At 38.8% G+C, this 23,435-nt stretch overlaps 1 protein-coding gene across 2 annotated transcripts; it reads left to right on the top strand.

The window, feature by feature from the left end:
• The first annotated feature begins 285 nt into the window (after positions 1-285).
• lcorl (ligand dependent nuclear receptor corepressor-like) lies at positions 286-23,338 on the top strand. 2 transcript variants are annotated; one of them, XM_014990443.2, is made up of 8 exons: positions 286-416; positions 1,253-1,318; positions 3,569-3,657; positions 3,764-3,890; positions 5,711-5,902; positions 5,998-6,070; positions 16,136-21,087; positions 21,184-23,338. In XM_014990443.2, the coding sequence occupies exons 1-8, from the start codon at positions 323-325 to the stop codon at positions 21,189-21,191; spliced, it is 5,601 nt and encodes a 1,866-aa protein (XP_014845929.2). In that variant the 5' UTR covers positions 286-322; the 3' UTR covers positions 21,192-23,338. The 2 variants fall into 2 exon arrangements, with proteins under 2 accessions (XP_014845929.2, XP_014845930.1); XM_014990444.2 differs by lacking the exons at positions 16,136-21,087; positions 21,184-23,338 and adding an exon at positions 9,708-15,316.
• The last annotated feature ends 97 nt before the right edge of the window (positions 23,339-23,435 follow it).

Below are 23,435 nucleotides of genomic sequence, written 5' to 3'. Positions count from 1 at the left end.
AGATGACTTTTTTTCTTTTTCCCTCCCCTGCATATTTACGTGCTATGTTATGTTTCCCAACAAAATACACTGAAGAATTTAGTTTCAATATGGCAAAATATATGGGGTTCTTTTTGACACAAATGGAAGCCCATAAATGAATTGGTTGATGGATAAATGTAACGTAAACATATTTTGCAAAGCTATGTGAAGTTGTGTGGCTGTTTATCATTATCTCAGCTCCCTCTAGTGGTAAGCTGCCGGTGGAACATTTGTGTGCCAGTCTCATCCCGTCTCTTCTCAGCAGAGAGAGAGAGGGAGAGAGGGGGTAGGGATTGAGAGAATGGCGGCCGTGCAATGCACCAGATGCATGGTAGAAAGGAAAGGGTTTCGGCGGGAACTTGATTCCTGGCGACATAGACTGATACACTTCGTTGGTATGAAATCCTATCATGTTTTAGTTTTTCAAAAACAACTCAGTTGTTTTGGCTAGCTTTAGCCGCCAATAAAGAGCGCTGCTCCGACCTAAGCTGCCTTGCTAACTAGTAGCTTGCTGGTTGCTGTCGGTACTGTAGGTAGTTTATAACTGTAGCAACTAGCTTGCGTGTTAGCTCCTTTGTCCAAGCTTTGCCAGCTAGCTGTTAGCCGGTGTTTGTTTTTTTAGGCATTTCCGTGTCAGTTGGACAACTTCACACATATATCACGGCGTGGTATAGCAACACATTTATAATGTAGTAATGACGTTTACCGTGTTTGCTTACTGACACGTTCATATATATCGGCTATGCTAACGCGATGCTAGGCTAGGTTTAGGTTTCAGCTAACCTTTATGGGAGGGGTTTTGTTGATACGCAGAGAAAGCTAATGTCACAACAGAGGCATAAAACCCTGTAGATGGCTCAAGTTAACGACTTTTATCAATTTAGCGCCATGTTGAACCCCTTTTCATGTTACTGCCTCAGAAATCCGGTTGTGTCAAGATTATGCTAGCTTAGTCCAAGCCAACGGTAGATAAGGTTTATTGTCTGACATGAAAATAAGGACCTAACCCAATATCTGCCACTCAATCTATACGATGATATAAAAGTCTTACTAACATTTGAATATATTTATTGTTGCAGTTGAGTTTTGAACAAACCGCATCGGCACGGTTATAAGTTTTTTCCTAGGCCCTGCATGGATTTACGTTAACAAATAACGCGATTAGGACCGTGATTAAACTCCAGAATATAACATTTATATAAGTGACAGTTTGTTGCTTTTTGTCTTGCAGGGTTTGAAAGTATTCTGGTGGGAATTTATGGCCCAATGCTGCTGAGAGACCTTAATTTATTTGTGGGTAGGTTATTAATACTTTATACTCGGAAGTGTTTTGGTCACTGCATTATAGCAAGCAGACTGTCAAACTGATGAGTGTGCCTGTTTTTAAACTCCCTGAAACCTTGCGGAGTACAAAGGTACCTTTTGACATTTGAAACTTGATTTAAAATATTTCTACTTATGACTATTTTAAGGTGCCAGCTGTTGATTTTTTATTTTTTCTGGATGGAGGTTCACTCAGGCTTTAAACAAACGATCTTTGACTCAGTCATTAACTAGTTGACCTGTTTTACGTGTTGTAGCATTTAAAGCATAAATGTAATTTTACTAGTTGTTTATTTCACAATATGGCCCCCAAAACAGCAGGACCTTGCCCTATGTTTGAACACCAACACCTGTGCATTCCACCTATGCATTTTCCTGCATTGACATATTTTCACTCAAGCACACTTGTATGCAGGTAACAAATGTCCAGTAGGTCATAGTCACTGGGGTGCTGTTTTGTTTCAACATTTTAACTCAAGGTTTATGCTAAATTCTATTCCTGGGTTTATTCCTACCTCTAACATGTCCACATTCCTCTGTCACTTAACTGTTTTAATTCAGGTAATGATTAATATATTGTACAGGGAAATAGGAAAGCCCTTCAAAAACTGATATTTATTCAGTTTGTGTTGATATTCACTGAAAAAATACATGCAACTTAAAACCTGTATGCTTAATGAAAATAGTTATCAATGCTTTAAGAGATATTAGTTTTAAAAGCTTATTAGGGAACATAAAATGTCCTCTCTGGACAAAAAAATATATACCTAATGTATTTAAATTTCATCCATAACCTAACACAATACACTACATGCTATATAATTATTCCAAAACAGCAGATCTTAATAAATACATAGATTTTTAAAGCATGCTTGAAGTCATGAGTCTGACTGTAAATGTATTAATGTGTCAAAATCTTACATATTTTTAGAACTTTTTTTCACTAGGTTAACGCACTAGGAGTGCACTAGTCTTTCTGCCGAAATTTTGAATATGAAACCGATTTTATCCATCAGTCTTACCTACCTCCACAAGGTTTGAAAATCAGCCACTGTCTCCTTTTGGTCCTGTCATGAGAGAGAACTGAAAAAAAAGAGAAATGGAATTTTAAATGAAAAGGAATCAATTATTTTTGTTTAGTTAATTTAGTAGTTTGGACATCAGTGGTCTAAACATTTTTATTTTATGGCACAACCATGTGCAGTTAAAACAAGTTTGTTTTGTTTCACGGCTATTAGTCACTGGGATTGGAACAATTAAGATGCATTGTGATCTTATAAAACTTGACAGACGGTTATAAGAAAAATTGGTAATGGTTGGAATTGGCGGGTCAAGCTGTTTTTTTTTTGTTTTTTTTTCCTTTTTGCTGTACTGGGACATATGAACCATTTTTGAGTTTATACTAAAAGGCTACTGCTACAAAAACACACTGATGCTTCAGATTGAAGACAGATTAGTAACAGTCACTGTGTGTTGCAAGTCAGAAAAATATAATGAAATGTACAGCATCCACCATTGTCAGACTCACTGTTGGACAGGAAATAATTTTGAGACACTGGAAATGTGGTAGTAAACATGGGATTGACTTTGAGGTCGGGACGTACGCAAAAAGCAATCAATTTAATCAGTAAAACTGCCCCACAGTCCAGTAAAGTGAATTTATTGATTAGCCATTTTTAATCAATCCAAGTGACTTTGGTGGACCAGGTTTTAAGGTATCGAACTAGAGATCTACATTAGATTTTGAAATAATCTAGTGGTGGTTTCTGTCATCCCATACCACGTTGTTGTTGTTATGTTACTGAGTAGGTTTTATTTAATCTTTCTCCGTAACAGTAATTATTTATAGTATTATGTCATAGCAACTGAAACGCCATGTACTTTTGAATTAGGATAGCAGTGTTGCCTGCCAGCAGTTCAGGGGAAATTTTCCTGGAAGTTACACAGCTGTTGTAAAATTATGATCTGCAAGTTATGTTGAATCTCTCAGTGAATATGAAGTTTGCTTGTTGCACATTATGCTGTTCCCAGTGTCATTTGATTTTTGTACCCACCACTTTTGTTGGGTCTCACTTTAAATCCACAGTTTAATTTCTCAATAGGTTAAAAAAAATTGCATGTTGATTTCTGCTGTGAAAGGTGAAAAAGTTGTAAACAAGATGCCAAAGAAACAGATCTATCACGTGTTACCCAGGAAATGTAGAGTTTTTGATATGTTTTACAGACTGTGAACCTGATGAGTTGGATGACTGGTCAGCAGAGGCGAGCCTCTCAACATGTTCGTTCTGTAATCTGCCACTGGACAAACTCAATGTAAGGATTTTTGATGACATTGTCAAATGCACAATTTCTCACACAGTATAATCTAAGATCTGAATGAAGCACCAATAAGGTAACTGATTATTTTTCCTCCATGTAGGACCAAGTACCCGCAGCTGCGTCGCCTCTCTCCTCCCCTTCTGATTACTCTCCTTGTCAGACCTCAACCATCTCTGAGAGCAGCCAATCAGCACACAAGTTCCTTCAAGCTGTGTTTCACAAGAAAGGTCAGTCTATTATTGAATGTGTTCCCTGTTTTGGCCTTAAAAAAACAAAGAGCATGTATGGATCTTTTTTGATGTATGCTGAGTGTGACCAATAGAAATGATCTGAGAAGCTGAAAATATCAGATAAATAAATTATTTAAATGTGTTCCCTAGATAAAGACGAATTAGGAAAATTATTATTGAAAACACTTATATATATATATATATATATATATATATATATATATATATATATATATATATATATATATATATATATATACAGATAAATATTAGCATCAGAAATCACAATGTGTGGCTATTTTGTCAATGGGATATAATGTCCTGGTTTTGAGCAAAGGGAATTTTTTTTTTTTTTTTTTTTATTGTCACAGAAATCTGACTTTGTCTGACTAATAAATTAGTGTAGGACAAATCCTTATAAATGACAAGAATAATTCAGAAACTGGCATACGCTGTTCTTTTTTTATGTAAAAGTCATCTTTTCTGAATTCGTGGTCTGAAGTGTAACAAGAATGTCCCCTGAAGTTGAAAATCTAGTTTGGAAAGTCAGAGTTTTCCAGACGGCCCCAAGTTCAATCATTGCTGCCACACTTGGTGAAAGTTAAAGATGTAACCTACCTTTTAACAATTCTGAGCTTTTGTGTCTCATTAAACTAACAAGATGGACAATAATGTAAAACCTCTATTTGTGTACTTGTTCTCTTGTTTGGTTGCAAAAATGGAAAGGAATAAATCATTGGTTTGTATTTATATAAGTAGTGCAATAGCAGCCTCTCTGCCCAAGATCCACCTCAAATTTCGGAGGTTGTAGCTGCAGCTCTCGCTGCTCACTGTAACTGCAATACTATCAGTGCTTTCTAGTTTTGTCACCAAAGTCTCCAATAAACTAGAGAAAGTTGCAAGTTTAAAAACATGTCGCTGGAGGTGTCTTAAAAATTGACAAATACAGCGTCAACGTTGCTAAGTTGGAAATAATGCTCCCACTTCAAACTGAAGTCTTCTTCGTCGCTGTACGGTTTTGCATGACAGTCTGACTCTGGATACACCACAGCAGTAGGTACTGACTGTTATTATTGTGTTTACAGTAGATATCAGGATGTAAGGCCTAATTCCTATCGATTCTGAAACTACCTGATTGGGCACAAATTCCATCAATAGTTTGGACTGTTTCATGTTTGATATTTGAAATGAAGTCAGCATATCTATCTCTTCTGCAAATCTCTGGCCCCAACAAAAAGTGCAACATGATGTTACTTTGTGTCAACAATGTCCCAGTGTATGCATATTGTTTTGAAAGTAGTTAATCTTTGCCTAATTAAAACCAACAACAGATGCTGATGCTTCACCTACTCTTTGTCAAAATCTGAGGAATAAGTTGAGGAGAAATTTTAGTTTACTTGCTGATGTCAGCAACTCAAAAGTTGTAAAAAAATAAATAAAAAGTTAATGGTCTTGTACTTTGGATCTAGCAAGGAAAAGTTTGTGTGTTCATATCTGGATTTTATGTCTCCTGTAGAGAACATAAAAGGGCAGTACTTTAACTTTAGTTATACTACCTTTTGCCTTTTTTGTTCATAAGAAAATGAGAGAACATTTTTAATACTCTACACTACGCCACCTTTTTAAAAGTAGTGTTCTTTTTTTCTAAGCTTTATTGTTTGAATACTAATGTACTGAGATATGCTCTCAGGCAAATTCCTGTTTGTATGAGTTTCATGTTGCATTTACCATCTCATCTTTGCTCCATCATACAAACTGTCAGCTGAAAGTTGAGTTGATTTTAACTTTCATCTCGATCTCCTCTCTTTGCGTTTCAGATGTGACCCTGGATTGTGATTCCAAAATACCTTTTGTTGCTCATGAACTGATGAAGAAGATGATACATAAGTTTGCTGAGGAGTATGCATCCAAGTGCCTGCTCCGAACCACAACAAAAGGAGTTACAAGACCCTCATCTCCGGTGCCAGAGACATCAGATGCTCCTCTGGATCTCACAGTGAACCGAACAGGTGTGAAAAGCTTTTGGAGGTTGAAATACTTTGAATCAAAATAAACTTGACTCCATACAGTTTTATATTTATGAAATATTTTTGCTTTTTAACAGATGGTGTGTTGGATCTCTCAAACCGGAACTCCACAAGCTCTGCAACAACATCGTCCAATTCCAACTCCTCAGGGTAAGAGTTTTATTTTGCATGGATTTATTTAGTTTAAAGAGAGAAAAAGTTATGAGGGAATAAGAGTAACTTGGCATGTTGGCATTTTTATCAAAGAATGCCCTGGCAATAAAATATTACCAAATTGGTGCTGCTGATCTTTTCATCTTCTCACAACTCAATACTAAGATGGGTGCTTCAGCCTAAACACTGTTGACTGACTTGTAGTTTTGCAATAGCTCTTTCTTGTAAATTATTCAACGGGCAGCTCTTGAGCCCAAATAATTCAGTTCTGTTGTTGTACGGGTTTGTAATCATACATTGTCTTAAAAAAGTATTCACATCCCTTGAATCTTTTCACATTTTTGCTACGGTAAAACCACAAGCTTGATTGTATTTTACTGTCTTTATGTGATAAACCAACTTGGAGTCGTGTAAAGTCATAAAGTGGAAGAAAAGGCATACACAGATTTAAAAAAATGTGAGCTAATAAATAAAACTGGTAAAATGGTGTGGCATCCATTTGTGTTTAGGTTCTGTCTCACACTTAATTGGATTGTAAAGTTACCGTCAGAAGTCGCCTAATTAGTAAATAGTCCACCTGTGTGTTAGGGCTGGGCAATAAATCAGTAATAATATATATTTTAATGTCAATAGTAAATACGATAGAATGTTCAGTAATTTCACAGAGCTCTGATTCAGAACCACAAAGCATTCTGGGGGACGTAGGCAGAGGAAAGTCTTTACCCCCTCAACCTTTCTCATGCAGCTAAGCAAGATGAATGGCATTAACTAACTCAGTCACCTTTTGGGTACCTAGTAACAACCTGTTGAGTAACTTGTGGAGCAGGAGTTGCATGTCTCTCCTCTGTGCCTCACAACTGCTTAAAATTGAAGCAATTATGTGAAGTGAAGGAAGAAAATGAGTGAAACAGCTATATTTCCAATACTTAAAAAACTAATCAATAATTCTTGATATCGACTGATGTGAAACATTTGTATCGTGATACATTTTTTTGCTACATTGTCCAGCCCTAATGTCCGATGCTTAAAATAAAAAGGTAATAAAAAATTATTAATATTGACTGATATGAAATTTGTATATCGTGATACATTTTTTTAGCCATTTTGTATAAATCTGTTCTGTGAAGACTTCACTAGATAGTTAAGGAACATTAGTGAACAAACTGCATCATGAATCAATCAATCAAATTTTATTTGTACAGCACATTTCAGCAGCAAGGCATTTCAATAGGGCTGTTGTAAACGAATATTTTAGTAATCGAGTAATCTATCGATTATTCTTACGATTAATCGAGTAATCGGATAAAAAAAAAATTCTAAAATGAAATACTGGTAAATCTGGCATAATACCGGTGTTACTATCAGATCTCAATATCAGTCCAATTTTTCATATTTGAGCATCCCTAACAGTTGCTTTTTTGTAGTTTAGAAAACTAACCTGTAACAATAATAGCTCACTTTCTAAGTTAACCAGAAGAAAAGTTATAGAAAAATCTGAAATTATATTGAATTTAATAACAAAGAGGCAGGCTCACAAATATGCTTATAAAAATGTCTACAATCCAGCTTTTAGTTTATGTATTCATCTTCAGTGAGTTTAATAGATTAATTAAACTCACCTTGCCAACTAACCTGTCACGCTTTGGGTTTGAAAATACGGGAAATGCCGCCTGGAGTGGGAGGAGAGGGCGAATGAACGAACATGGGGTGGAGGGGAGGAAATAGACCAGCGGACTGACAACCGTTAGACCGGGGGACGAACACGGGGGGAAGCAATACGGGATATTTACGACACCTTCACTGGTCACACTCAGAAACTCATCTACCAGCCATGTACGATGCGCTCCGCCACCCGTTTCTTCAGACCGGGATATGAAATTTATTGTGCGGTTCGTCGGTAAAGCTACATTTACACGGTAAGCATCAGCTACTCAGCCGCCCGCCCTGTTCAGGCTATCCGCTCACCTCAGCGCTCTTCCCGCCGTTCGCTTTCAACCAGCAGCCCCGGAGGAGAAATGCTGCCGTACTCCAGGCATTCCCCCAGTCATTTTAAGGATGCTTATTGGTTCCCCAAAAACGATAAAAAGTCGGGCATTATCATCAATCAATAAAATCCCCACGGGCCAATCTTGAAGATTGGACTTTATGCCGCTGAGACTTAGCTTTTGTCAACAACTCAGAGGCGGAAGTGAGAGCTCCGCGCAACGCAAATGAAGTCCCAGCCGGAACACGGTGCGCTAACTAATAAAACATAAATTAACGAAGCTTCGAGGCAGGTAAATTTTCCTCGAGGAATTTTAGTAATCGAGGTACTCGAATCATTCGAGGAATCGTTTCAGCCCTACATTTCAACGTGCTTTACATAATTAAAATAAAAACAGCATGTGACATTAAATAAACAGTGAGAAAGAGAAAGTGATTTTGAAAAAAAAAAAAGATTAAAAAAGATAAAAACATTAAAACCCGCGCCCCTTTTAGGACTTCAGTTAAACGTCGTTTAACTGGGACTCTAACCCTCTGGGAATTTAGTCAAAAACACCATTTGACAAGGACTCAAACCTTTAGGTTTTTCTGACTTTAGTCAAAACGCCGTTTGACAAGGACTCTAACCTCTCGGACTTTAGTCAAAACGCCGTTTGACAAGGACTCTAACCTCTCGGACCTTAGTCCGAGAGGTTAGAAGACCAAGGAACACACAAAACAGTTCGGGGGTAAAGGTGAGAACTTTAATGCTGGGTTATAACACAATAATCCAATCTAGTCTAGTAAAAATCCACAACTGAATTGAGAATATTTGTTAAGACTCAACAGTTTATGTCAACATACAGTCACAATTGCTTCTGACTTATCTTGAGCTATTTCAGTCTCTAGATGAAGCAAGCAGGTAAGACACACAACAAAAAACGTGCCGTTAGTTTCAAAAAGAGATGGTTCCACAAACTATTGGTTCAGGGGTGCTGCATAGAAATGCGCGTCCAGATTTTTATTAGCAAAGAAATTTTAAAGCCTTGCCTCGTCTTCCTTTTGTTCTACAATTATGTGCCGTCGTGTGTTGGTGTATCACATTAAATGAAAACAAACTACAGTGAAGTTTGGGGATGTAATTCCTGGAAAATGTACAAGCGTTCAAAGGTTATGACTACTGCACAACATTGTAAAAGCTAGCTTGTATTCGATATTGATACTTTGATTCCATGGGGTTGACTCTTTTATCTCTTGAGCGGTAACGTCACAATAAAGGCTTCACCATTACCAACACCCCAGGATTGTACAATGAGAAAATAAGGACATCATTGCAGTACTCCACAACGCATTTACTTCCTCTTTTATTGAACTATTTAAGACCAACATGTAAAAGTCCCTGGATATCTCAAAGCTACAGGGGTTGCATGCCATTCACAGACTGTCCCACCTGGACGTGAAGAGGCTTTGCTGCACACACAGAGTGTGTGTGACAGACAGGCAGCAGTGTGTGAAACAGACTGAGAACATACAGACAGAAACAGTTGCAGTGATGTTACCAACACAAGGCATAAAGGAGTGGACCCCTGAGTCTTCACCCCACCCTGTCCCCTAAGCCAACCCCCCTCATCACCTCCATCCTGACCCTGCTGTTTGGTCCTCCCATCCCTAGGAGGCAGCACAAGCCGAACGAGTACATTGAGAGGAGCTGGGAGCTGTCTGAGGGGTTGCTGTCCAAGGCTTTGAAGGATATCCGCTCAGGGAGGCTGCAGGAGCAGCGAGCTGCCTTGCTCTATGGGATACCCCTGCAAACCTTACGGCAAGGTTTGGAAAGCTGGACTGACGGGAAGCTGGGTGTGCTGTATCAGCTTAAGCAAGGTGGCAGGGACTGTAGGGATGAGGCAACCTCACACAATGCGATGTCCTCAACATTGGGAGGAGAAGCCCGCCTTGTCCTGCAGAAGGTGGCAGCTTGCGCGGAACAGGCAGAAATTGGGGGAGGGGCAGAGGAGAATTCAGAGTTTACTTTCCCATCATCTACTCTCGCTTTCTATCAGCCAACTGGCCAACAAAAGACCCTCCCATCCTGTTTATCCCAGCTCAGGAATGCTCTTCAGCGACCAACAAGTCCACCTCCCAGTTTGGGATCTCCCACGTCCCTGCGGATTCCTCAGGTTCGTTCCGTGTCCGTGTCAGCAGAGAACTGCAGCACGACTGAAGATCTCCATCAAAGTACCTCACTAACAGAGAGTACTGCCAGTCTGTCTTCGGCATCTGCCAGACCTTTATCTTTCTTCAAACTCAGATCGCCTTTGTTGGCACAAGGCTGTTCAGACAGCGCCAGCCAGTTACCTCATCGTCTGGGACCACGCAGATCCTCACTGGATGAGCCGGAAGACGGTTGCCGGGATAAAGACAAACAACCCAGGAAGAAACGGGGAAGGTATCGCCAGTACAACCATGAGCTGATGGAGGAAGCCATCACCATGGTGATGGCTGGCCGCATGAGTGTCTCTAAGGCTCAAGGAGTTTATGGAGTGCCACACAGCACACTGGAATACAAAGTCAAAGAACGCACTGGAACTCTGAAGAACCCTCCCAAAAAGAAATCTGCTACCTTTTCTTCATCTAGTTCCAACTTGTCTGGATCCGGTACCAATACCAGTTCCAGTAACTCAGGAAGTCTTGCATTAGCTGCTGACACGAAGAGTTTTTAGACCACAGAACGCCTCAAAGTCCTCAACACTTGAACAAACCAACTCTTACAAGATAGAAGTTCTCTGGAGACTTTCAGAAATTCAACTCTTGCCTTTAAGAAACACATTGATATTAATATTCAGGTCTTTTGTGTGTCTGTGATGTGATAGTCACACTTGAGGTTGTATTTTTCTGACATGGTCCTTGGCTGTTTTTAACTAGATTTTTTTTTAAATTGCAAAGTTTTAAGGTAGCTGTGATGCTCACTGCATCTTTAGTGTACATGGATTACTAAACCAAATTCTCAAAACCACTGAAGTTGAATGAGCTTTGTGAATTTTAATTGCATTAAATTTTTTTCACAAATTCTAATTTACCAATCTTATGCACTCTCTTTTAAGTTGGGTGCCGATCATTTTTTTCCCGCAAGGCCATTTCAAATTACTATGAAATGAAGCAGTCTGTAACGAGACGTTTTGTACAGACCATGCAAAGGGTGACATTTTGTACCCATTTGGAGAACTAATGATTCTAAATAATTCTCTTTAATCTACTCGGTCTACTATAAATAAATCTTATGTGGCCCCATTTGGTGGGTGGCCCAAATGGGGATCTGAAAATAAGAAATACAGCACTGTCCTCAGAGAATAATACACATATAAACTAAGTTATACATAAGAGTTATGAAACTACAAAAATATAATAATTTTACAGTTTGTTTATTGATGTGTATTGTATGTAGGATGTTGTGATATGGCAAATTAGTGTGTTTTTCAGTGGGAAAACTGGCCCTAATTGTTACCGTTAACTCTGCTGAGGATCAGTTATGAAAAACACAGCTTTGAACCACTGGAGCTCTGACATAAAGTGTGACTCTCATATTTGTTTCTTAGCTGTTAGACTATTAGGCTATTCAGGTTTATATCAGTTCTTGGAACTCCATGACAGTGGAATATTGATGATTGTGATTTTCAGCTTTCTATCTCTCTGGGTTTTACCTGAGCTTCTCAAGTGACTTAGAGCCATTACAACTTTTGAGGTATTTGCTAACATTGTTAAACACCTCTGACAACAGGGAGATTGTACATGACATAAAGAGTTTTATGTTCAAGAGATTAGTTTAAAACCAACTTTTGTGTGCTTCTGTTTTGTACGGGCTTGTCTGGAACATTTGTTGGAATGCTACTGTGCTGCATGTTTTACAAAAGTGTGCACTGAGAAGCTTGGGGACACGTCTGTTATTTGTACGTGTACTGCTTGTAAATGATGTTCTTTTCTTATCAAATATTTACTTAACTCTGCTACAGTAGCTGTATTACTGCTAACCTCATACATGACTGCTGCTTAACTTTACTTGACTGTTTTCCCCGCACATAGGCGTGTAGCTTTGTTGAACACTTATATAAAACTAAGACTCAAAGATGCAGAGAAGAGCATGAAGCTGAAAGACAGATTAGCGTTTGTTGCATGTACAGGGCGCATTGTCGTTGATAACTATTTGTTGGTTACTGGAGACTACAATAGTCGTTTTTTTTTTTTTTTGTCTGAAATGTCTTTCTGATCGTAACTATTTAATGCAAGGCTTAAAAGCTGCTGCTTCTTCTGTTCGTGAAAATTCTAGATGTTGGTACTTTTAATGTTTGCCTCTCAAATGGGCCTATTTTCATGAATAGTGCTATTACCAAAGCAGCATTTCAGGGTTACCCACACAAAGCTGCTGTGATTTATTTTGCTGCTATGCTAGCCTGTCTGTTTCCTGTGCTCTTACACCATCTGACCTCATCCGATTATACAGTACCTCTGAATCTCATATGTCCAGTGTCCAGTTTGGCATTGCTTGTGATGGAGCTCTTATATGTTTAGAAACATTTATGAGCCGTTTGTTTCTCATGGAAGAGAGCCTAAGTCTATAGTCATTACCAATACTTTAATTCCTGTATGTATAGAAAGCCATTTAATGGAGAAGTTCAAATCTATAAGGATATTTGCCATGTTCCTTGAAAAGCTCCCCGTCACCCAATTTTCTTTCGTTGTATACAAGTATTTTTTGTGTGATGGTCTCTACAACTTTTTTGTTCACTGTGTCTCAGGCTACACAGTATTGCTATGTAACCAGCGACGGCTGCTCATTGTATCAAAGGCCCTTTTCACACAAGTTTTTTATACATATATATATATATATATATATATATATATATATATATATATATATATATATAAAAATCAGGTAAAATGAAAATAAAATCTAGAAAATATATGTACAGGTACTTAAATATCCACATGTAAAAATCGTTGAATGTTTCAGCTAACAGATGAGCTCAAGAACTCCAACACGGTTTCAGACGCAGGGTAGTGGTTCAACTTGGGAATTTCCTAGGTGTTTAAAGCCCATGGAAATGTTCTTATTCCTCTGTAGCCTGCTGGTGAATGTGGTGATGAGGTTTCTAAGTGAATGCTGCTGAACATTTTACCTATATCCAGTTTAGAATTAATTTAACTATTGTAAAGGATTTTTATTCAAATTCTTCTCAATTTGGTGACTTGTATAATAAGTTTTTCTGCTCTTTTGGCACACAGATGCACAGATGCTGTAGGAAAAGGCATTTATTATTTTATTTATTCAAGAGATATGTCTATCGTTTCTTTAAATAACCAATTAGATAGTAAATCCTGAAGGACAGAGAAACTGACTCTGAATCTGTCCACACAAGGCCCATGTTAATGTTAAAAAATTAATAAATTTAATTTTAAAAAAATTATTAAATAAAAAAAATAATGAATAATTTACATTTTAAAAATAAATAGTTGGCAAAATAAATAAAAAATAATGAATAAGTAAAAGAGGTAACTAATAAAAAATAAATTTGGAAATGAATTGCACCATTAAATAACAATACTAATGTTAATACTATTAAAAATGACAAATAATAATTCATGTCTCACTGACTGGAAAACTGGAAATTCTTGTGTTTTTTTTGTATATTTGGTACATCAGTATTTTATTGTGCTATTTATTTTTATATTTTTTGGCGGCAGCCATCCTCCCTAATTATTCTCACTTTTCGGTATTTTACAGACCTGGTAAAATACAGGTAAAAACCTGTATTTTATCAGGTCTTTACCAGTGGGATGAATGTTTTACAAATGTACATTTTAGGAAATTTGGAGAACACTATTTGAGCTTAATGAAGCCTTCAGATTAAATAAAACTGCATGTGTGAAAAGGGCTGATCTATCAAATTATAACCAAGCCCAATTTCCCACAAACAATTCAGAACACAGTAATGTTTTAATGCAAAAGACTAATTGCAATACGTTGTGTATAGACATTAGGGTTCTTAGGTGAAGGGTTATTTTTGTTTGAACTGTTTGCAAACCAGTAAAACAACTTCACATTAATCTTATATTTATGCATTAATCAACTATTGCACTATAATTTATTTATTCTTTTGTAGAATCCTGTTTTGTTGTGGTATGCATTGTTATTTATGAATTGTGGTGCGTAATTGTGATTTTTAGGCTTGACTGTAGATTTAATTTTAATTTACGACGGAGCACTTTCATCCAGTGTGATGTGTAATGCTACAAATGCATGAACGCTTTTGAACTTATATTATTTCAGTTCAGAACTGACAGAATTTCCTCATTGTTGTTTTTGTGTTTATGTTTCTATAAAATAATTTAGAAATGACCTTGATTATTATAACTCAACAAGAACACTACAGAATGTAATTTTATATTTTGTGCAGTTTGTCCTTGACAAGGTCTAGACCCAGAAAGTACTTAACTATCAGGTAGAAAAAAATGTATTCTCTAACACGCTATTAAAGTTAATGTTGCTGAATATTTGATTTTTACTGGGAAAACATCTGTAACTGTTGGCTGTTTTGAACAATAGGCAACGTTTTGAAACTGTTACTTTGTTGGCAGAAATGTTGATACAAACATACTGTTGCCATACAATGTGAAAATGCCTTTGAGCGCTTCTACAATCGTTCCTCCTGCTTTCAGCAGAACGTCTCGGTCGCCTTCAGCAGCTGATAAATAAAAACAGTTCTCCACATCAATCAGTAACTTGTACTGGCTTTAATTCCAAAAATGTTTATAGCACATTATATTTTGACGTGGACAGCTGTTCTTACTGTTTTTGAGGAACTGCCTATGCGGCGCAATAAAATGGCAGCTTTATATGGCGCTTACCTGTAATGTTTTAGTCTTAGCAATTTCATTTTTTGTTAATCAAAAAAACCTTGCCGGCAAAAAAAATTGATTTCTTTCAAGCAAGATTGTGCTTGAAAAACTAAATTCTGAATTTTATGATAAAATTGAACATACTACCTGTCAAGGGAAATGATTTAATGACATAGCTGCTGGCCACCAATTGGCAAAATATGGAATAATTAAAAATACCAGTTTGTCACTTCAGCTTAGCTTCACTGAGACCCCCATGAGGACCACAGTTTCATATCTAGACATGTAAAACAACTTCATTAAATTTCCAGCTCATCTAATTTTATGAATAATTGTTCTTAAATAAATAGTTTTCATAAAATTATAATCTATATAACTCCAAAAATAAGAAAATTTGAGTGGAGATAATTACATGATACAAGTAATTTTTACTGGTATAGATTAAGCTCTTCATAAATTAAATGTGTAATATAAATGAATACTAATATTCACAATTTAAGAAAAAAAAAGATATTAACAGTACTCTTACCACCAATAATGTAGTTATATATTTTCTGATAACTTTATGCTCTTGCCAGGTTGTCTGGAATTATGGCTACTCTTTAGTGCAGGCAGGCTGAATTGACATGGTTTGTTTATTTTTGTCTAGTTCGAGCAAATCTTTTAAGGCACAAAGTAGAAAATCAGCGAAAACAAAGCAATATCATATCACTCTCTGTTTTATACTTTTATTTCACCCTAGAATTTGCACGGATCCCCATTCATACTGTATTGTCTACTTTTGTTTTAAAGTAGACTGCTCCCATGTTGCCTTCCTACACATTTATCACTGCAGTATACATAATCTTAACAGCAGTTAACCATCAACTTGCCACATACTATATGATCACGTTGAAACATCTCTCCACGTAAACATTTGCACGTCATGTATACCATACATGCGCAACAATAGCATCAGTTCACAATAAATGTTATCTCAAGTCCGGACAAACAGCTCTGTACAGAAATACACAGTCAGATCAATCCAATCATAAAGACAGATTTGAATTCAATCCTAAGTCAAAGTCAGTTTATCATGGTAGGTCTTACTGTTTTTATCTCAATTTATAGTTGGTGACAGCTGTGCTAAAATTCTTTGTGAACAATTATTTGCTGACTTGTGTTTATTTCGGTATATGCCTCTAAATGAAGGTTTTGCATTTTTATCTTTAGTTCCTGGCTGCCGTCTGTTACAGAAGAAGGGGGAGTTGTGGGACAACGAGGGACTACATTGCACCATCGTTCTGCTTTGGACACCGTTCTACGTTCTCTCTGCCCACCACACCAGTCCTTACTCTACCAAATCCTTAAATTAGCTCGTCAGGAAAAATTGCATCCATTTCACAGATCAGTTGGTCAGGCTGAGTTTCACTGCTGTCACTGTGGTGTAAACCCGCAAGTTGATGTAAAACCCCATTCAGTCTTTTTAAATGAATGTAACACCCATCACTACAGGTTCTACTGCCCTTCAGGTGATTGTAATCATCAAAGTCGTTGCAGTTTCCCATACCATCTTGGGGACTCTGAATCTTTTGGCAGCCTTCATCACCACCCTTTCAAAGACTGTAACAGTGAAAGTCAGCAGGGCTCAAGCTCCGACTGTGTACAGAGGTGCAGGACAGAAAAGTGTCCAGCTCCATGCTCTGAGACATTACACTGTAATTCCAGCCAGAGCCACACAGCAGGCTGTGTAAACATGCTGATGTCAAATGTCTCGTCTACACTGTTATCACAGTCCCCACTGTGTACTTCCTCCTCTAGATTATGCAGGTCTGTATTTTATAAGAAACACCTGTCTTGCTCCTGTTCTTGTTGTCAACCCCATATCTGTCCGACACCTGTCAGGACCAGAGAAGAAACGGATTTTGGAGATGGGGATAGCACTTGTACTGTCCTGAACAGAGAGCGGAGTCCTTCTCCTCCTCGTCTTTCTCCTATTCCCCAAGATATCAGTAAGAAAATGGATGAAAAGCCACCATCACTTTCCTATCACACTCAGGGGAAGGAAGCTGACCGTACAGGTAAAAACAGTCAGAGGAGTGCTTGCTACATGGCAGGTGTAGATGCATCCACAGATGCTGAGCTGCAGTATAAGACTATAGGACATAATCAGGCAGAACAGAATCTGGGGGGAAGTTCGCTGCAGGATATTGTAAGACGTGTCACTCGTAATCTGGACACCATCACAGCAGACCCTACTCTGGTCTCTACAACAGCTCTTTATGTTTCTGAGGACCAGTCCTCAGATGCCACAACCAGCCAGCCATTCCATGCTGATGCCCAGCTGACTGAAATCATCACCACAGTGCTCCACACAGGCAGTGCTAGTGACTACAATCTTAATGAGCTGTTTAACCAGCATCATAACAAAGAGCCAAAGTCACCTAACACCCGTTCCCGTCGTCGGCAGGAAATTCAGGTCGCTACTGCAACACCTGCTGACGATGCGTGTGCCAGAAGGAATGCCTTAGCAATGAAAAGGGAGTTGGCCATGTTTGATCTGTCATACAGTCAGAGAATGGGACCGCAAGCTAAAAAAGTGAGAGTGAAAGCAAAAAACATGTCTGTACCTACTTCTGTCACTCCCCCAGACTCAGATCTAATTAAAGAAGCTTGTAGAAGAGAGACAGAAGCAAGGGTAGAACTTGGAAAGAATCTAGATCTAGGGGTTAATGAGGGAACACCATGCATAGTTTCTGTTGAAAGTGACAGGGACAAAGCTAAGGAAGATGTGAAGGCAGTGATGGTAACAGATGAACTTGAGACTGAACAGGAAAAGAGAGAAGGGATGACATGTTTTGGCAAAGGTGAGCTTACCATTTCTAATGTTAGACATGCCCCTGAGATGCTGAACACATGTGGAAAACACGTTCTAAAAGGTGACCATGCAGTGCAAGCACAGACAGTATCAATGACTCCCATTTCTACTGACTGTAATGAAGGGTGTGGGTGGAGCCAAGAAGAAGACATATTGGATCAAAACTATGATACAGAAAGCACACCAGATAAAGGTACTCATAGTCCAATGAATGAGGGGCAGAAATGTAAGTCACATCAGTCCAGGCGGATAAGAAAATCTCTGAGGAATATAGTCCCTCCACAGCGGCTTTCTTCCTACATCACATGGCATACTCCTATTTCTCATGCCTCATCTGTAGAAACTGACATCACCCTGGCAAAATTAGACAGTAAAACCCCTCCGTACCCGCAGGAACACAAAGGGAACCTTACCTTTGAGCCAACACCTAAGGAACCATCTGAACCAATGTGTAAACAGTCAGAGGGTAAATGTCAGAGCTTACAGAAAAATGAGGTCATTGAAAAGAGGAGTTCTCAAAAAGAGAGCCCTGAAAAAGAAACTGATAGCAGTGATAATTCTGCATATGGAAGGCTCCGACCATCTACAAGAAGACTAAAAGCTTTGAAGATGCTCAAAAATACAATAAATGTTAGCAACCCACCTAGCCCCAAAATTCAGTACATCAGCCCAATAAAGCTCATGTATGTATCCCAAGTGAAGGATAATGAAGGAGTTAAGTATAGTCTTAAGTCGGCAGGCTCCGGTTTGAGTCTACAAACAGAGGAGGCATTTGACCCATGTGTAGAGTCTTCATGGGCAGGGACACCTCAGAAGCACAAAAGCCAAAGCAAGGAGAATGCAGTATCGCCCGCAAAGAAGAGTCCTTCACCAGCAAAAGCAGTTGCCTCACATGAATCACCTACATCGTCACTGACCAAGTCAGCCACATGTCAGTCTTCACCTAGGTCAGCTGCCTCTTCACCTAAAGGCAGTGCAAGAACAAGTGATGGTACTCCATCCAAACGTTTGTCTGAAACTGAGAACCAGCGATCACCACGTGAGTCGGTGTCCCTCGCAGAAACCACTCCTCCAAAACGACGTCCAGGCCGACCAAGAAAGCTAGGACCCCAGCTCGAGCAAAAAGTGAAGAGGCCCATTGGCCGTCCACGAAAACAGAAAGATTCAAATGCTGTATCGGAGTGTAAGTCACTAAATGGAAAAGGTTCCAAAACTGATGCTGAAGACGATGTCACCAAGAACCTTAAAATAACAGTTGTGTATGGCCGTTCGCGAAGAAACAAACGAGTGGTGTCTGAGAGTTTTGACCAGCTCCAAACAGATTTCAACAATACTTGCCATACAGTGGATCTTAAAAGTGACTTGGGCTTTTCATTACACTGCTCAACAAGGAGCCCATGTATCATTAAATCATCCCCTGAAGAATTTTGTTTTATTAGAACTGCAAAAGAGCCCCCAACTCAGTCTATGAGTAGCATTAAAAGTCAGGTGCCTGTTGAATCTGCGCCCTTGAGAAAACCAGGCAGACCTGCAAAAATTAAGATCTCTGGAATTTCAGTCACTGTTACTTCTGCGTCACCTCGGCGTCGTCAAATTCAGATAAATAGAGAGACCCGGATATCACCTAAAGCAAAACCTCCAAAGAAAACACTCCTACTAGAGTCTGAAAAAGAGTCTTGCATAGGTAACAGTCCATTACCAATTAAAAGTAATTCAACGGAGGTGGTGGAAACAAATATTAGAAATACATGTGAACTGCCAAATCAGACTATACCATTAAGGCACTCAAAAAGGGATAGGAAACCCTCAATACACCTTGTGCATGCTGTTGCTACCTCTACCTTTGGGTCATACAAGTGCAGTCATGCTCTGTTGAGGCGCTCCAGGAAGCTTCTTATAAACAAGGCTAGCAGTGAAAGGAGACAGGAGGATCAACAAGCAAGTGCAGAAACTCAGACACTAAAACGACAGCCTTCTAGAAAAGAGCGAGAAAGCATCACTCAAGATCTGAGCAAAGTGGCCAAGGTTTCACTAGATTCAATCTTTAGCCCAAGAGAGACGGTACAGTGGTGGGCGCCATCAGCCAAGGAAAAGACAATGAGCCAGGAACTTGCCAGACGGATAAGAGTCATCTCTGATACGTGGGTCACTGATTCTCCTGATGACCAAGACAAAGAAGTGATCCATAATTCTAATCTAGACACAATTGGAAACAGTCCAGTAACCAGAAAGTCGAAAAAGTCCTCTGCAGTCCGAGCACTGTTTGATTGTTCACCCAACAAACCAAGGTCCTGTAGCATGCAGCAGATCTGCTCCTGGTTTATGCAGACCACCGAGACACAGTCTTTGGCCATTGTCAAGAAGGCAAGCTCCCGTAATCCATTTGAAATCATGCACTTCCCTCGTTCTACCAATAATAAAAATGTTCGCCACAGTCCGCAGGCAGAGCGACTCCGCAAGCATATCAAAAAGTTTCCAAAGACTGTGCCAAAAAGTCCTCTACAGCATCAGCTGGCTCTGCTACGATTGAGGAAGAAGAAAAAGGTTAATCAGATACGTCGACGACTGTTTGCTTCCAGACTTGAAGTGGGCAAACACAATCGAGGTGTTACGCGGTGCAGATTTAGCTTGTCTGCTCAGTTTCGGGCCACTTTGTTTAGGGTGAGGAGAAGGTTTTTTACTTTGAGAGAAAGGGAGAGGTGGCAATCGTGGAAAAGTAAAAAGAATAGCAAAAGAAAAATGGCCTCCTCAAACAGGCCAATAGCAAATGTTCTTCAACTAAATCATCATAAAGCATTACACAGATCAGCAAAACAGCTACCTGACTCTCTTCAGGAAAGTTCTCCCGCCTGCTCTGTCGATCAAACTCTGAAGCATGCTGATATCCACAAAGAGCAGAAGCTCTCTTCAAAAGCCTGGAGTCCTGAGAAGCTGAAAGAATGCCGTGTGTTTCTGAGGAAGATCAACTCTCCAGACAATGAGTCAACCGAGGAGGAGGGGGACTCTTGCACTGTGACACTGGATAATGGCTCGCCTTCTACGGACTTCTTTGAAGGAAACAAGAAGGACCTGGAAGGAGTTGCAAAAGCTGTGAGAAATGGAAGAAAAAGGAGCTTGAACAAGAGGATTTGCTCAAGAAAGCAGTCCGATTGTGCACCCAAATCGGTCCCAAATGGGAAACAGAGGGGTAAACACAATCAATCTGAGGTAGCATCCCCTGAAACACCACAACCACCACCAGCGAAAGTGTTGAGACAATCGCGAATGAGGGGCCTGACTGGGCCAAGATGGTGCGACTATGTTATTGGTAACTACCCTTTTCCTAGTTCTTCAATTTGAAGACATTAAAATTTAATAATTATAATGTAGCCTGTCAAATTAAAATGATCTGTTTTTCTGCCAGGAACCTAAATGAAGCAAGGGCTCCTCCTCTTTCTGGGATGAGGCTGCAGTTTAACCTGGTGCCTTCGGACGTTGAGCTGACCACGTGGACTGACCGCCTCACTATGGTTCAGTCTTACACTCAGCAGCTATGTAGCAGTCTAACTTAAAAAAAAAAGCTTGATGTTGCACTATTGTTATCCATGGACATGTATGTGCTTCTTTTCTCCGATCGTGTATATTAGAGCATTACTCATTACTTTCAAGAGTTTTAATAGGTTGAATATTTATAAAGTGAAGCCTTGTAAAAAGGAAAGACGGAGCTTGGCTGCATCAACACAGCGCCATCAGCTCCACCCCACATGAAGGTCAACACCACTTCTCTTCTTTCAGTTTGTAATTTTGCTATTTAAAAATCACTCCCGTTCTAAAATCTGTTAAATATATACTTTTTATATTTATAACAGCTCTTATTTTAGCACTCTTAAAATACAAACTTTAATTAGTTTTTATCACATCGAACATAAAGCATTGAAATACTTTTAACAATGTTTGTCTAATCCAAGCCCTTGGTTTATTTTGACTTAGCAGACCACAAAAATACTTTTAATGAAGGAATGGTCTTTGATGAATTGTAACTCAATTGACACTTTATGTCCCTTTCAGGTAAGCTGGTAATTTGTCACCCCAACTAAAAGCATTTAATTTTGTTTTGTTTTTACATCTGCAAGCTTACAGGGACTACATGCTCCTTGTGTCCCACTAAGCAGTTGTAGGACATAAGCGTTGCTTTCTCTGTCCATTCGTGGTTAGTCGTAACCTAGTAATCTGTCTCTTTTTCACCTCCAGCATTCACTTAGTTGCTGTCAGATGTACTTCTTGCACTATTCCACGTGAGATTATGAATCCCACTACACAGGCTCCTCCTCCTTCCGTGTTTTGCACAGCCCATGTCCCACCCCCCAGGTCCTACTGTAAACTTAGAAACTCTCTTTGGTGCAATACAAAGCCAGATGATTTATCATTATTTAGAAATTATTTTATTGCTGACAGACAAATGGATGTACCCAGTTACCATTGGCCTGGGATGTTATTCACCTTTGTCCATTGACATGTAATGAGATTTTAACCCATTAAAACATGTCAGTATACTCTTGCAGTCACCGATGTCCTCACACTTCAGCATTTAATGGGTTAAAACAGATCGCTCTGCTTTTCTCTCTTCAAAGAAGCAGGAAAGTAACAAAAACTATTTTTCCCAACATAGCATTAAATCATATTCTACTTCTAGCATTATTTACAGTATATGAACAGATGGGAGATGTTACTGCTTCTCTGGTGTTTATTTGATTTTTTTTCCTTAAGATGCCTACCTCCACTGGGGCTGTGCTAAGCCTACTGCTGTTTAGCTTACTAGTCATAGATGAGGCCGGAGAATTGATTGACCAACACTAATCTGGGATCAGTTTGCTTTTCCTGCCATCTAAGAGCACATAGGCCAAAACTTAACCATACAGTGAGTATTATGACTGATGACACATTTGCATAGATTTGTCACTGGTTGCATTTTTATCATAAGGGAGGTTTGTAAGGCTCGGTCTTGTGGTGAATAACCCTGGTGCTCTGTTGTACGTGTTTTTTAAGTGTTTTTATACAGTGCGTTACAGATGCATCAGAGGTGTCTGTAACTGGATCAATAAAGTCTTTTCCAGTAAATCCTGAGTGATTATTGTTCAAATGCACTGTATGAATGGGCCAAGGCGGTACATATCTTTAACGAGCCTTCAGTTTAGAGTGAACCAAAGGGTTTGACACTTGTAGGCTTAGTTTTGAAACATAAGTTTAAGCCATGTTTAAAACAGGCTGCTAGCAGATTTATTTTTATTTTTTGATCAATTTGAGTTTAACATGCAAGTAAATTTATAGAATATTGTGACATCATTTTTGTCTCATTTCAAAAAGCAAAACTCAGGGGGTATTATAAAAAATTTTATGTAGAGTAAAATAATTAAGCTTTTTTTTATCATTAAAAAAAATTAGAACATTTTAGAATAACGCCCTAGTTACACCTGCAAGGGTTCCTGGACACAGGAGGACAAAAGAGGGAAGATGGGACACGAGAGAACAGAGAGAAAATAGGAAGGAAGAATCCCACGAGGAGTGGAAACAAGACACAAGATGGAAGATAAGGAAAACATAAAGCATGAGCAAGAAACAAAGGTAGAGCACATTCAGTTAACAGGACAAATTAATAGTTTAATGGCTGTTATTCTA

Source organism: Poecilia mexicana, unplaced genomic scaffold, assembly GCF_051168715.1.
Source record: "Poecilia mexicana isolate PSO_F unplaced genomic scaffold, ASM5116871v1 scaffold_1, whole genome shotgun sequence".
NCBI lineage: Eukaryota > Metazoa > Chordata > Actinopteri > Cyprinodontiformes > Poeciliidae > Poecilia > Poecilia mexicana.
The sequence above is the reverse complement of the archived record's forward strand: the minus strand, read 5'-3'. Positions and strand labels throughout refer to the sequence as shown.

Bases quoted from the DNA above. Each gene is read 5' to 3' on its own strand.
- lcorl (XM_014990443.2), top strand. From the start codon at position 323: ATGGCGGCCGTGCAATGCACCAGATGCATGGTAGAAAGGAAAGGGTTT. The intron at 3,891-5,710 runs GTCAGTCTATTA...TTTGCGTTTCAG, and splicing joins AGCTGTGTTTCACAAGAAAG to ATGTGACCCTGGATTGTGAT. The intron at 6,071-16,135 runs GTAAGAGTTTTA...TTTTATCTTTAG, and splicing joins TCCAATTCCAACTCCTCAGG to TTCCTGGCTGCCGTCTGTTA.